We start from the raw sequence: 13,962 nt of genomic DNA, 5'->3' as shown, positions 1-13,962 counted from the left end.
GACCACTGGGATTCCATAACCTGATAACCAACCAGCCAGCAGCATCTTACGAGAGGAAGCAAGCCAATAATGTGGATACAAGGAACTCAGCTCCTACCTAGACCAACGCATGTGGACGTTCTAATTAATCAAGGCCCAGTTGTCTGCTGTGCGTTAGTGGTGGTGGTGGTGGTAGGCCCAGAAGAACATCAATATATCTGGCATGTTAACAGGCCATTTGGCATCTTTAAATACTCCAATATATATAAAACAATCCAATCCCAACTCCCCGTTTCTCCCCTCCAGGAGAACTGCACCTCTCCTAAGCAGCATTGTCCATTCACTCAAAAGGGTGTTCCTTTCACGGCGTGCCAAATTGATCGACTCTTAACTAGATGCCCCTGGAGGAGGACGTGTGGAATCGCGTAGCCTTTTCATTCCTTTATGTCCAATCAGCGCCAGCGTCCTTCCAGCCCAGTAACTATTTAGTAGCAGGTGGAAGTATCTCTGGATGACTTACAGCGCCTCTGGGAGACAGAGACGGTTCTCCATGTGAGCAAATTAACACATTTCGACCTGAGGACGATTCTACAAAATGGCTTCTAAATCCTGACAGTTTTCTGAAAAACCTCATGTTTCTATATCAGTGGTGCTCAAACATTTATGTCAAGGACCCCCAAGATTATATGTAATTGGCCGCCGACCCCCCATCTGAAAATATGTAGTTCCAGGGACCCCCTCCCAGAAGGAAAGATTTGAGTTAAAAACGTTCGCTCTGAAAGAATATATATTCAAAGATTTGCGCCACATTTTCACGATTTTTCAAAAACAGCAGACCTACAAGCTCGTAGCGCGGCACTCGGTGAGCTTGTAGATCTGCTATTTTTCAATAGCGAAAGCATAACAATGCTTTAAAACACCAAAAGGTGTTCCCGCCCGAAATGGGTTAAGCTGTAATCATCCACCTTTTTTTTCCTTCCTTAATCACCATGACCTGTATTGGTATTGGCCAATACAAGTGTGGGGTGGAAGTGGTAGCGATGTGTGTGTGTGTGGGGGGGGTGTAGGGAGGGGGGGGGGGGGGGGGGAGGAAGGGTCAGTCACGTTTCACTGGAGGAATATAAAGGGAAGGCAATAGCCGAGGTGATAGCGGCCGCTATTGATGTAACCAATTTCATTCTCAAAATGGCGTTTGCCACAGCGGAGGATGGGGAGAGATGGGTTTAATCTCAGAGGTGAGATGAAAACTATATTACGGACAGAAAAAGAGTGGAGGGGGAGGGAGGTTAACCCATTCTGGACGGGAACGCCTGTTTTAAGCATTATGTTACGCTTTAGCTGTTGAAAAAAATAGCAGATCTACAAGCTCATAGCTTGTAGGTCTGCTATTTTTGAAAAATCAGAAAAATGTGTTCGCAAATCTTTGAATATATATTCTTTAAGATCGAACGTTTTTAACTCAAATCTTTTGAGGGGGGGGGGGGGTCCATGGAACAACATATTTTCAGATGGGGGTCGGCGGGCCAATTACACATCATTTTTGGGGGTCCTTGACATGAAATATTGAGCACCACTGATACAGAAACATGAGGTATTTCAGAAAACTGTCAGAATTTAGAAGACATTTTTCGACGTCAGGCCTAAATGGGTTAAGACTGGAAAAGGAAGGAGTGAAGGGAGGCTATAGGAGAGGGGGGGGGGGGGGGGTGGCGTCTCCTTGGGAGAAAGAGTAGCTAAACCCATGGCGTGCTAGACGGTACTACAGCTGTGTCTGTGTGTGACTTTGGAAAGGAGACAGAGCACCCTCTGCTTCTTGGCCAGGCTCCAGCTCGGTGCAGATGAGCAGGGAATAAAGGGAGTGAATGTGACAAGAAGAAGAAGAAGAAGACAGGCCCAAACATACATCGACCGGCCGGCCGGCCGGCCGGCCGGCCGGCCAGAAGAAGTGACTCCCTGCCTACAACTTACTGACTTTCATCCCCGCTGTGTAAAAAAAGCAGCAATATAGACTGAAGCCGGCGAGTATATATATGTGTGCGGGGTTGGTGAAATAAAAACCCTGTGCTGCGTTGTCTTCATCTTTCACTGCCATTATCGTCAAGTCCCTTAACGCATTTAGGCCTGAACTTTTAAAAATGTCTTCTAAATCCTGACAGTTTTCTGAAATACCACATGTTTCTTTATCAGTGGTGCTCAATATTTCATGGCAAGGACGCCCAGAATTATATGTAATTGGCCGCCGACCCCCATCTGAAAATGTGTTATTCCAGGCAGGAACCCCTCAGAAGCAAAGATTTGTGTTAAAAACGTTCGCTGTGAAATAATATATATTCAAAGATTTGTGACGCATTTTCACAATTTCTCAAAAATAGCAGGTCTACAAAGTTCATAGCACGGCACTCTGTGCCGCGCTACGAGCTATGTAGATCTGCTATTTTTCAACAGCTAAAGCATAACATAATGCTTTAAAACACCAAAAAGGGGTTCCCGCCCAGAACGGGTTAACATTTGGTATGCAGTGTTTGCTATATGCCAACATCATTTTATCTTCGCTCATGCATTTTTCTCCAGCTCCCTGGTGACACGGCCGACCCACATTTGATATTATTCATCAAACAACTACGGGTGAATGAGGGATTTGTAGACTTCATAGCGACGCCTTGTAATGGCAAGAAGACTGCATTTTTATTCATGAAGGAGACACCATTATCCAAACCAAGGCTAGCGATGTTAAAGTTGGTGTTTTTTGCTTAACCCATTTTGGGCGGGAACCCCTTTTGGTGTTAGCATTATGTTATGCTTTAGCTATTGAAAAATAGCAGATCTACAAGCTCGTAGCGCGGCACCGAGTGCCGCGCTACGAGCTTGTAGATCTGCTATTTTTGAAAAATCGTGAAAATGTGGCGAAAATCTTTGAATACATATTCTTTCAGAGCGAACGTTTTCAACTCAAATCTTTGCTTCTGGGGGGGTCCCTGGAACTACATATTTTCAGATGGGGTCGGCGGCCAACTACATATATTTTTTGGGGGTACTTGACATGAAAATGTTTGATAACGACTGACATAGAAACATGGGTTTTTCAGCAAACTGTCAGGATTTAGAAGACATTTTTAGAATCGTCCTCCGGTCGAAATGGGTTAATTCAAATTAACGGTATCTCTCCTGGGATCCAGTTCAAAGAAGTCGTGCTTTTTGGTATCAGGGGAGAATACTCACGAATGTGAAAAACAAATTGCATCTGTAGTTTTAAGCTGAACTCTCATACTGAACATATGGGGTTCTTTGTTTATTAACACATTCTGGACGGGAACCCCTTTTGGTGTTTTAGCTATTGAAAAATAGCAGATCTACAAGCTCTTCTTTGGTTTTTCACACATTTCTCCCAGCCCCTCCACCCCTCCCCGGTAGAAAACAGCGGACAACCCTGACATCACCAAATTTAGAGCAACGCCCCCCCAATGTAGTTCACTCATACTCCTAGACCAGGAAATGTGTCTCGTTTCTCCAGGCTTTAATTTTTTTAGCCGGATGTGAACGAAAATAAAAGCCTGGGTACACCAGGTCTAAATGGTTTAAAATGTAAGCGGTAGAACATCACGTATTCTGCTAGTCTGATCCATTCTAATACTCTTCTAATAATCTTTCAAAAATGACTGAAATCAATCTTAGCGATTGAGAACATTAATCCACGCGTCTTTAGTCTCGTTTAATCCAGCGTGATCTTAATGAAGAGGAGCCGTAGTCATTGGTTTCTGGCATCAACAAAGAGTTATGAAGGAAAGCCAACCTGGAGGGTCCATGAAGTCAAAGTGCACCAAGTCATCGATGCCCAGTTTCTTCAGCTGCAGAACCACCGAGCCCAGGTTGGACCTCAGGATCTCTGGGTACGTGTTGTCCTGCACCAGGCGGGGGGAGACAAGAGGAGGGGGAGGGGGAAATGGTCAATGGTGCATTCATATAGCAGTCTTTATCCAAGGCGCTTTACAGAGATGCTGCATTACATTCACCCATTCACACACATTCATACACCGATGGCAGCAGAAACCATGCAAGGCACCAACCAGCACACCAGGAGCAATTAACAGTTCTACTGCGTTCCCCGCTATTTAATCCAATTTTCTACGCTGCCTAGATTGTCTTATTACCTTTGGAGCATACGCCAAAGTATTTGCAGCTTTCAACAACGATAATCCGGCGAAAAATTGTCCGATGGTTTGTTGTTTATGAGAAAAACAGGCCATTACAATGCGAAACGGCAACAGCCTCCACAGCACGTTGTAGTCCAAACAAACGTCCACTTGCATCGGGCTCATTTTCCCAGAAGCCCTAGCAGCCCAGAGGATGGCTTGATTTCCGGTTTCGTCATCATAACGCGACGGCCTCGTTACCAGGTCCGGGACAAATCCGCTCTTTTTAATTATTTTAAAACGGCGAATTAAACACATTGAACAAATAGCGGGTTTAGCGTATTTAGCGCAGGGGGGGCGGACGCTGGATTAAACAATTTAAAGCCCTCAAGGTGTTAAGGGTTCAGTGTCTTGCTCAAGGACACTTCGACGCTAACTCTGGGGGAGCCCACAGGGTTCGAACTGGCGACCTTGCGGTTACCATCCGCCCGGCCATTCTACCCCCTGAGCCACCGCCCGCCGCCCCCGGGTGAAGGGAGAGGAACGACCCAGGGAGGGAGACGAATCAAAATGAATTAGTCAGAGATCCCATTATCTCCTCATGTGTCACTCACGTTAACGCGAACACAGACAGGGGAAGTCTAGGGCATTTGAAGGGCTATTTAACTCAGTTAAAAAAAAGATCCCCACTGCCATTCAGCGTGACATGAAAAAATTAGCCTGTTAACCCATTTCGACCTGAGGACGATTCTACAAATGTCTTCTAAATCCTGACAGTTTTCTGAAAAACCCATGTTTCTGTATCAGTGGTGCTCAAACTATTTCATGTCAAGGACCCCCAAAAATATAGGTAATTGGCCACCGACCCCCCATCTGAAAATATGATGTTCCAGGGACCCCCCAGAAGCAAAGATTTGAGTTAAAAAACCGTTCGCTCTGAAAGAATATATACTCAACGATTTGTGCCACATTTTCACGATTGTTCAAAAATAGCAGACCTACAAGCTCATAGCGCGGCACTCGGTGCCGCGCTATGAGCTTGTAGATCTGCTATTTTTCAACAGTTAAAGCATAACATAATGCTTTAAAACACCAAAAGGGGTTCCCGTACAGAATGTGTTAAAAAGCGGAGGACCTGGCTGCCACAGGTTCATTTGTCACAGGGTGTCTAGTGTTGCCGTGCAGGTTATGAGAAAGGGCCGTGTGTGTGTGTGTGTGTGTGTGTGTGTGTGTGTGTGTGTGTGTGGCTGGCTGGCTGGGCAGTGTGTGGGGGAACCAGAGCACTCAGGAACACTACAGTCACTCAGCTGAATTACAGCTTGTGGAGAGATATTGTATAACATAAATGGCCAATGCACGCTTTTTATGGCTCAACTCTATGGGCCTATGAATTGCCTCCTGTGTCACTTAACCCATTTTGAACGAGAACCCCTTTTGGTGTTTTAAGCATTATGTTATACTTTAGCTACTGAAAAATAGCAGATCTACAAGCTCATAGCGCGGCACCGAGTGCCGCGCTATGAGCTTGTAGGTCTGCTATTTTTGAAAAATTGTGAAAATGTGGTGCAAATCTTTGAATATATATTATTTCAGCGTGAACGTTTTCAACTCAAATCTTTGCTTCTGGGGGGGTTCCTGGAACAATGTCTTTTCATATGGGGGTCGGCGGCCAATTACATATCCTTTTTGGGGTCCTTGACATGAAATATTGAGCACCACTGATACAGAAACATGAGGTATTTCAAAAAAACTGTCAGGATTTAGAAGACATTTTAAAAAATTTGCCGTCAGGCCTAAATGGGTTAAAATGAATTGAGCCCTAATTTTCTTCCTCGTACGTTGGTGTCCTTTTTTTCTTTATTTTTTTTTACAAAAATAGCCGATCTACAAGCTCATAATGTCTTGCATTCGCATTTATTGTTATTAATATTGTATATTATTATTTTTTTAAGTTTCCATCTATGATGACACGTCCGAAAACATTTGGAATATTATCCTTTAAACAGTTCAACTCTATATTTGGTTGACTCTATACTATACTTAACCTGACTCTGCCAGATGGTGGCAGTATTGAGTTCCCTCCTCCTGCCTACATCTGGGCTCTCTCAAGCAGAAACGATGAACCGGAAGCAGCGATACAACAATCTATCTGATATCTCCATAATAATTTCGTGTTGTAGTCTTGTTAGGTTGTGATTACATTTGTGCTGTGGCACAGCTTAAATATGTCATCACGTTGATCCCGCCTCTAGCGGCCGCATACAGCCACATATCGCTCCTCTAGTGGCCTCATACAGCCTCATATCGCTCCTCTAGCGGCCTCATACAGCCGCATATCGCTCCTCTAGCGGCCTCATACAGCCGCATATCGCTCCTCTAGCGGCCCCATACGGCCACATATCGCTCCTCTAGCGGCCTCATACAGCCACATATCGCTCCTCTAGCGGCCTCATACAGCCGCATATCGCTCCTCTAGCGGCCTCATACAGCCTCATATCGCTCCTCTAGCGGCCCCATACAGCCGCATATCGCTCCTCTAGCGGCCTCATACAGCCGCATATCGCTCCTCTAGCGGCCGCATACAGTCACATATCGCTCCTCTAGCGGCCTCATACAGCCGCATATCGCTCCTCTAGCGGCCTCATACAGCCGCATATCGCTCCTCTAGCGACCTCATACAGCCGCATATCGCTCCTCTAGCGGCCCCATACGGCCGCATATCGCTCCTCTAGCGGCCTCATATCGCTCCTCTAGCGGCCTCATACAGCCGCATATCGCTCCTCTAGCGGCCTCATACAGCAACATATCGCTCCTCTAGCGGCCTCATACGGCCACATATCGCTCCTCTAGCGGCCTCATACAGCCGCATATCGCTCCTCTAGCGGCCTCATACGGCCACATATCGCTCCTCTAGCGGCCTCATACAGCCACATATCGCTCCTCTAGCGGCCTCATACAGCCACATATCGCTCCTCTAGCGGCCTCATACAGCCACATATCGCTCCTCTAGCGGCCTCATACGGCCACATATCGCTCCTCTAGCGGCCTCATACGGCCGCATATCGCTCCTCTAGCGGCCTCATACGGCCACATATCGCTCCTCTAGCGGCCTCATACGGCCGCATATCGCTCCTCTAGCGGCCTCATACAGCCGCATATCGCTCCTCTAGCGGCCTCATACAGCCGCATATCGCTCCTCTAGAGGCCTCATACAGCCGCATATCGCTCCTCTAGCGGCCTCATACAGCCGCATATCGCTCCTCTAGCGGCCTCATACAGCCACATATCGCTCCTCTAGCGGCCTCATACAGCCACATATCGCTCCTCTAGCGGCCTCATACAGCCACATATCGCTCCTCTAGCGGCCTCATACAGCCACATATCGCTCCTCTAGCGGCCTCATATCGCTCCTCTAGCGGCCTCATACGGCCACATATCGCTCCTCTAGCGGCCTCATACAGCCGCATATCGCTCCCGTCTGATTTGGACCGGAGTACATCATCTCTGCCCGAGAGACACCAGACTCTCCCTTCTGGCAGAATGCAAATGTTGTCCAGCAGGGGGAGTGGTTTTACCAGAGTAGTCTATACTAAGCCCCCTCTGTATTTTTTTCTTTTCAGAAAATAGCCAACATGAAGATATTCCATTTTGGGGTGAATGTTCGCCCCTCAGTGTAGGGACGCCTAGGTTCCATGTGGTCATAATGTTTCAGGTGCTGCCTGGCTGTCAACCCACCTGCATTTCCGTCTTGTACGCCTTCTCCGTGTAGAGGCGGAAGCACTTCCCCGGGCGCGTCCTCCCGGCACGTCCTGCCCTCTGCTGCGCTGAAGCTTTGCTAATGGCCGTCACCAACAGGGACTCCACTCTGATGCGCGGGTTATAAACCTGGAGGAGGGAAGGCAAATATTATAACGAATTGTCCCGAGAGCTTGTCAGGGGCACGTTGTTCATGCCATTTAAATAAAAAAAAAACAACAAAGTCAATGTTACATTTTGCACACACCAACGCAATAATGATACATAGATGGTAGCCAGCAGAGACATTGCACACGTGTGTGCACGCACGCATGCACGCCACACGCATGCATCATCCCTGATTGAGCCATGTGTATGACTTGGCTGCAGCCTGCAGAAATGTCAGCGGAATAAATAACTGGCTTTTCCATCTCTGCTGCTGTCAGGAGCCGCAGCACTGTGTGTTTATCTGGGGATTCTCAGGCAACAGGAGCAGATGATCGCAGCAGATAAAAGAGAGGCATGGAGGGGTGTGTGTGTGTTTGTGAAGAAAGGAGGAGGGGAGGAGGGTGGTGTGTGTGTGTGTGTGTGTGTTGGGGGGAGGAGGGGGGGGGAGGCTAACCTTTTGCTTGGCAAATCCGGGATCAATTACAAACACCACGCCGTCGATGGTCAGGGAGGTCTCAGCGATGTTCGTCGACACCACGACCTGTGGAAATGAGAACAGCAGGATTCAGAGAGACGTCCGCCTGGGGAGACGGCAGGGTGGCGGAGCTCCAAGGCTGGACAGAGAGGTCAGGTTAGATATCACGTGGCAATTCCTGCACTTCCAACACCACACAGAAATACACTGTACGAATGGAATGTTCAAAACATGCCAAACCACCCTGGACAGCGCCGCGCTTTGAAATGAATTGGAAAAAGTCATGGATGGGCAATATATCAATTATATTGAGGCTAGATATTCTAGGGAATTGTGGATAACGCAATATTGTGAGTCAGTATCGTAATTTCTAGCCACAATTTGCAACACTAGATCTTTCCCATTTCGATTTTGCACATGATGCAGGAGGCAGCAGCACGACACACACACACACACACAGATAGTGTGGAGATAGAGGCGTTTAAGAAAACCCTAACATGGGAGTGGACGGGAGCTGTGTTTGTTTCTGTGTGATTTCCTGGCTCCATGGTTTCAACGAGACTCAAACGGTGAATCATAGGTTAGTGAAGAGCACCATCTAGTGTACAAAAAAAACTAAAAACAAAAGTCATCTTTGGCGGTGTGGGCTTATGAAAAAACAAATCGTCCAAAGTCGTCATTGGCAGAGAATGAGTTCTAAGTACCCCTCCTCCCCCCCCCTCTTCAGGATTTGTTCTGGTTAACAAACATGGAACTAATAAACCAAAGTCAGAACTTCACAGGTTACGGAAAGTACCGGGTTATATTATGGAAGGTTCTGGGTCTACCCTTCATAGTCGGAAAGAGCCATATCATATATTATAATGAAGACGCTGGGAAGACTGCTTCAGTGACAGCGTGCGTGCGTGCGTCCGTGCATGCATCCGTGCGTGCGCATCCGTGCGTGCATCTGTGCGTGCATCCGTGCGTGCGTGTGTGTGTTGGGGGCGGGGGGGGTATGTCACAACCAATGCCACTCGAGGGCTGGTGACTGCCTGGTGAGAGCTGTGGGTTGTGTTCCGTGTCAAGCTTCAAAAGGGAGGCTAGAGTTGTTGCAAATTTATTTTTATTCTGTTTTTTTTTCCTGTTTTTTTGACACATTACTGCTCGGCTTGAACAGACAGACATTCAACCAAACAGCAACACATGGTAATACAGGGCTTTAAGAAGCAGAGGGGGGCCGTGCTGTGTGCAAACAGCGTGTGCTGCTGCGATGTTGGGTAAAGCGTGTGTGTGCGCGTGTGCGTTTGTGTGAACATGAGTGAGTGAGTGTGTATGTGGGGGGTTGGGGGGGGGGGCAATTCCTCAAGCTGTCAGGGTGGTACACGGGCTGATCAAAGCAGCAGGGCTGGCTGTAACATTTATTTTCTATCAAATTTAACGCATTCTGGACGGGAACCCCCTTTTGGTGTTATGCTTCATTTAGCTATTGAAAAATAGCTAAATAGCATCTACAAGCTCATAGCGTGGCACCGAGTGCCGCGCTACGAGCTTGTAGATCTGCTATTTTTGGAAAAATGGCGAAAATGTGGTGTAAATCTTTGAATATATATAATCTTTCAGAGCGAACGTTTTTAACTCAAACCATTGCTTCTGGGGTGCCCCTGGAACATTGCGGCCAATTACATATAATAATTCTGGGGGTCCTTGACAAAGATGAGAAAGACTGACATAGAAACATAGGGTTTTTCAGAAAACTGTCATGATTTAGAAGACGTTTGTAGAATCATCTTCAGGCCTAAATGGATTAATAGGGCACAGACAAATACTGCAAAAGGAGAGAGAAGAGGGGAGAGGGGGAAAAAAAGTTGAAATGAAAAGCTGTTCGGGTTTGTAGAAGTGATGCGAGCCACAAAGCTTGCGTTGCGGAGCCCCGCACCACATCTCTCCCGGTCCCAGATCCTTTTCTATTACAATTATCCCACAGCAAGGCTGTCTATGAGAAATGACAGCTGAATGGGAGCACAGAAATCAAATGAGTCACATCACCCATTGGGTCTCTCTCTCCGTCAGCCTGGGCACAAACAGAGGGAGGAGAGGAGAGGAGAGGAGGAGTGAAGACAAGAAGGAGAGGAGAGGAAGACAGCTGGGATGGCCGCTGGGTGGGCTATCTATCGCTTCTCTTAACCCATTTTGGGCGGGAACCCCTTTTGGTGTTAGCATTATGTTATGCTTTAGCTATTGAAAAATAGCAGATCTACAAGCTCATAGCGCGCCACCGAGTGGCGCGCTACGAGCTTGTAGGTCTGCTATTTTTGAAAAATCGAAGAACGACTGACATAGAAACATAGCTTTTTCAGAAAACTGTCGGGATGTAGAAGACATTTAAGAATCTGATCTCAGGTCAAAATGGGTTAAATCAGGGCTTCCCAATCTTTTCCAGCAAAAAAAGAAAAGAAATACAAAATAAAAGAAAATAAGAAATATTACTCCTTGCCAAAAGTAACTAGTCACTTATTACTTAACTTTTTTGTCAAGCCCCCAGTGATTGCATCTTTTGTCCAAAAAAGTCTTGCACTACCCAGTTTGTTTTCCGGAAGGTTTAAGCCCGCTCTTCCGCATCCAATAATTCACACGTATCGTTTCTGTATCTGCTCTAGAGTCTAGATCCATTCCATCTACTGGGTTGAGTTGAGTTACATAATAGTATTATTACTCAAAATGTAAGCGTGTGAGCTTGTAGATCTGCTATTTGTGTGGGGAAAAAATGAGACCAGTCTGAAGTGAGTGGTGCAACAGTGCCCCCTGTTGGTACTCTAAACATAGGGACAGACATAGGGACATTGCTGTTCCTTGGACTGGTCAAGGTATATTAAATGGAGGTAAAGTCACCAACGTCATTTTCGCTATCACGCAATTCCAGACGGCAGATTGGTCGCACCATTGGAGCCAAACTGCACCCGGAGGTTTGGCAGAATGCACTGGAGTCAATGAGAGCTTAGTGAGAGCTCAGCGACCAGATCATGAACAAACACTAATTCTGAATGACTCAGATCTTTTGTGAAGCAGTCGCTTCTGGCAAATAACAGAAGAAATGTAACACATTATTGTCTGCCGTGTTGCGTTTCGATGTGTCATTTTATAGAGGTATATAAAGAGCAAAAAGTATGTTTCTGAACGTGCCAAGTATCGCAAGACTGTCCACCGTTTCCCGTCTGGCAGCCAAATCTCACGATACCCCCGGAACAGAAACGATACCTGCTGATGTTTAGATCCTCAGATAAAATGATGTACTGTGCACATCGAAAAGTAAGTGATTAGAAAACAACCTGTGATATGTCTTCTTTTATATGCCTGAACCGATTATATGAAACAGGTCTCAATGGTTCATAAATAATGTTTGTTATGAGCTGGTCCAGCTTGCTCCATTCACTGCTTTGTATACATGTCACTTCCGGTGCGAGATTTGTCTCCCATGAAAGTGTCATGGCGCAGCACTGTCACGTGACCATGTCACTTCCTTCTCTAATCTTCCTTACCACTCAAAAAGCACGTACAATAATGATATGCCCGACGTGGTCAAACTGGCACAATAGTTTTGATGGGTGAACTTCCCATTAATTAGCTTCCAATTGGCCCCCTGTGGGAAAACCTGTGCCTTATGCAACAGAGAGGCCTGACTGGCCACAGAGGGGCCTGACTGGCCACAGAGAGGCCTGACTGGCCACAGAGGGGCCTGACTGGCCACAGAGGAGCCTGACTGGCCACAGAGGAGCCCGACTGGCCACAGAGGGGCCTGACTGGCCACAGAGGGGCCTGACTGGCCACAGAGGGGCCTGACTGGCCACAGAGAGGCCTGACTGGCCACAGAGAGGCCTGACTGGCCACAGAGGAGCCCGACTGGCCACAGAGGGGCCTGACTGGCCACAGAGGGGCCTGACTGGCCACAGAGAGGCCTGACTGGCCACAGAGAGGCCTGACTGGCCACAGAGGGGCCTGACTGGCCACAGAGGAGCCCGACTGGCCACAGAGGGGCCTGACTGGCCACAGAGAGGCCTGACTGGCCACAGAGGGGCCTGACTGGCCACAGAGAGGCCTGACTGGCCACAGAGATAGCTCCTTGTGCGCGTCACAGGAGGGTCACAGACCACTGTTGTGGGAACCACTGCTCCCAACTACGCCTAGCGTATATATATATATATATATATATATATATATATATATATATATTCTTTAAAATATAAGGCCGGATGAAAAATGCCTCACTGCACTTTTACAATCTTTGACTTGCTCATTAATTGCAAAAGACAGGAAGAAGTTATAGGCGGTTACAAAAAAAAAAGAGAAATAAATAAATATCAGAGGGACTTTGCCCTCAATGCACACAGGAGGGAGGGGGGGGGGGGGGAGGGAGGGAGGGAGGGAGGGAGGGAGGGAGGGGGGGGGGGGAACGGATCCGCGCAAGAAATGTCGAGCACGCAATTTGTTTCCGGGAGAAGAGCGTCGTTGTGTCTGTGCGTGCAAAGTGTAAAATGTGCCAGTGGTATCCTCTCCTCCCCGGGTTCTCAGTGCACTCGTGATGATTAAACATTTGGAAGTGAAAACCCAAGGCTTCTGTAGTCTGGGCTGATCATACATGGTCCAACGGAACCGATTCTGGAACACTGGCCTTTGTAGCCCTCGCTGGCGCCTCTTGGGGGTCGCCTTGAAGCTGTGAGCCCCATGGGGACTTTTAAATCCCACCTTTTAACCCATTCTGGACGGGAGAACCCCCTGTTTGGTGTTTTTATTAAGCATTATGTTATGCTTTAGCTATTGAAAAAATAGCAGATCTACAAGCTTGTAGCGCGGCACTCGGTGCTGTAGGTCTGCTATTTTTTGAAAAGAATTGTGAAAATGTGGCTCAAATCTTTGAATATATTATTCTTTCAGAGTGAACGTTTTTAACTCATATCTTTGCTTCTGGGTGGAGGTCCCTGGAACTACATATTTTCAGATGGGGGGGTCGGCGGCCAAATACAGATAATTATGGGGGTCTTTGACATGAAAAAGGTTGAGCACAACTGACATAGAAAGTGTTTTTTTTCAGAAAACCGTCAGGATATTTTAGAAGACATTTCGTAGAATCGCCGTCAGGTCTAAATGGGTTAACTCATTCTGGGCGGGAACCCCTTTTGGTGTTTTAACTAAGCATCGTGTTATACTTTAGCTATTGAAAAATAGCAGATCTACAAACTCATAGCGCGCCACTCGGTGGCGCGCTATGAGTTTGTAGGTCTGCTATTTTTTGAAAAATCGTGAAAATGTGGCAGAAATCTTTGAATATAATATATTCTTTCAGAGGACTTTTTATTTATTTCGACGTCAGGCCTAAATGGGTTAAGCGAGGATTTTCCCCCCAGCCTGAGAATGCCTGACTGTTTAGTTATTAATGCCAAGGATGGCCCTCTCCCTACCCCCCCCCCCCTACCCCCCCTCATTCAGCCCAAGGATGGC

The 13,962-nt window shown here is 47.1% G+C and overlaps 2 protein-coding genes across 4 annotated transcripts in view; both read right to left on the bottom strand.

The window, feature by feature from the left end:
• sepsecs (Sep (O-phosphoserine) tRNA:Sec (selenocysteine) tRNA synthase) overlaps positions 1–13,962 on the bottom strand; it is a 213,204-nt gene that overhangs the window by 45,118 nt on the left and 154,124 nt on the right. The window lies entirely within an intron of this gene.
• dhx15 (DEAH (Asp-Glu-Ala-His) box helicase 15) overlaps positions 1–13,962 on the bottom strand; it is a 219,839-nt gene that overhangs the window by 164,541 nt on the left and 41,336 nt on the right. For all 3 annotated transcript variants that reach the window (XM_079491639.1, XM_079491638.1, XM_079491637.1), the window contains exons 7-9: positions 8,467–8,553; positions 7,845–7,994; positions 3,770–3,878 (exon numbers count right to left, since the gene is read on the bottom strand). In XM_079491639.1, coding sequence (XP_079347765.1) covers positions 3,770–3,878; positions 7,845–7,994; positions 8,467–8,553 — 346 coding nt within the window. The remainder of the gene's footprint in view (positions 1–3,769; positions 3,879–7,844; positions 7,995–8,466; positions 8,554–13,962) is intronic.

The sequence above is a fragment of the Electrona antarctica genome, assembly GCF_951216825.1.
Source record: "Electrona antarctica genome assembly, chromosome: 21".
Taxonomy (NCBI): Eukaryota; Metazoa; Chordata; class Actinopteri; order Myctophiformes; family Myctophidae; genus Electrona; species Electrona antarctica.
This window is presented reverse-complemented; position numbering and strand designations above follow the sequence as displayed.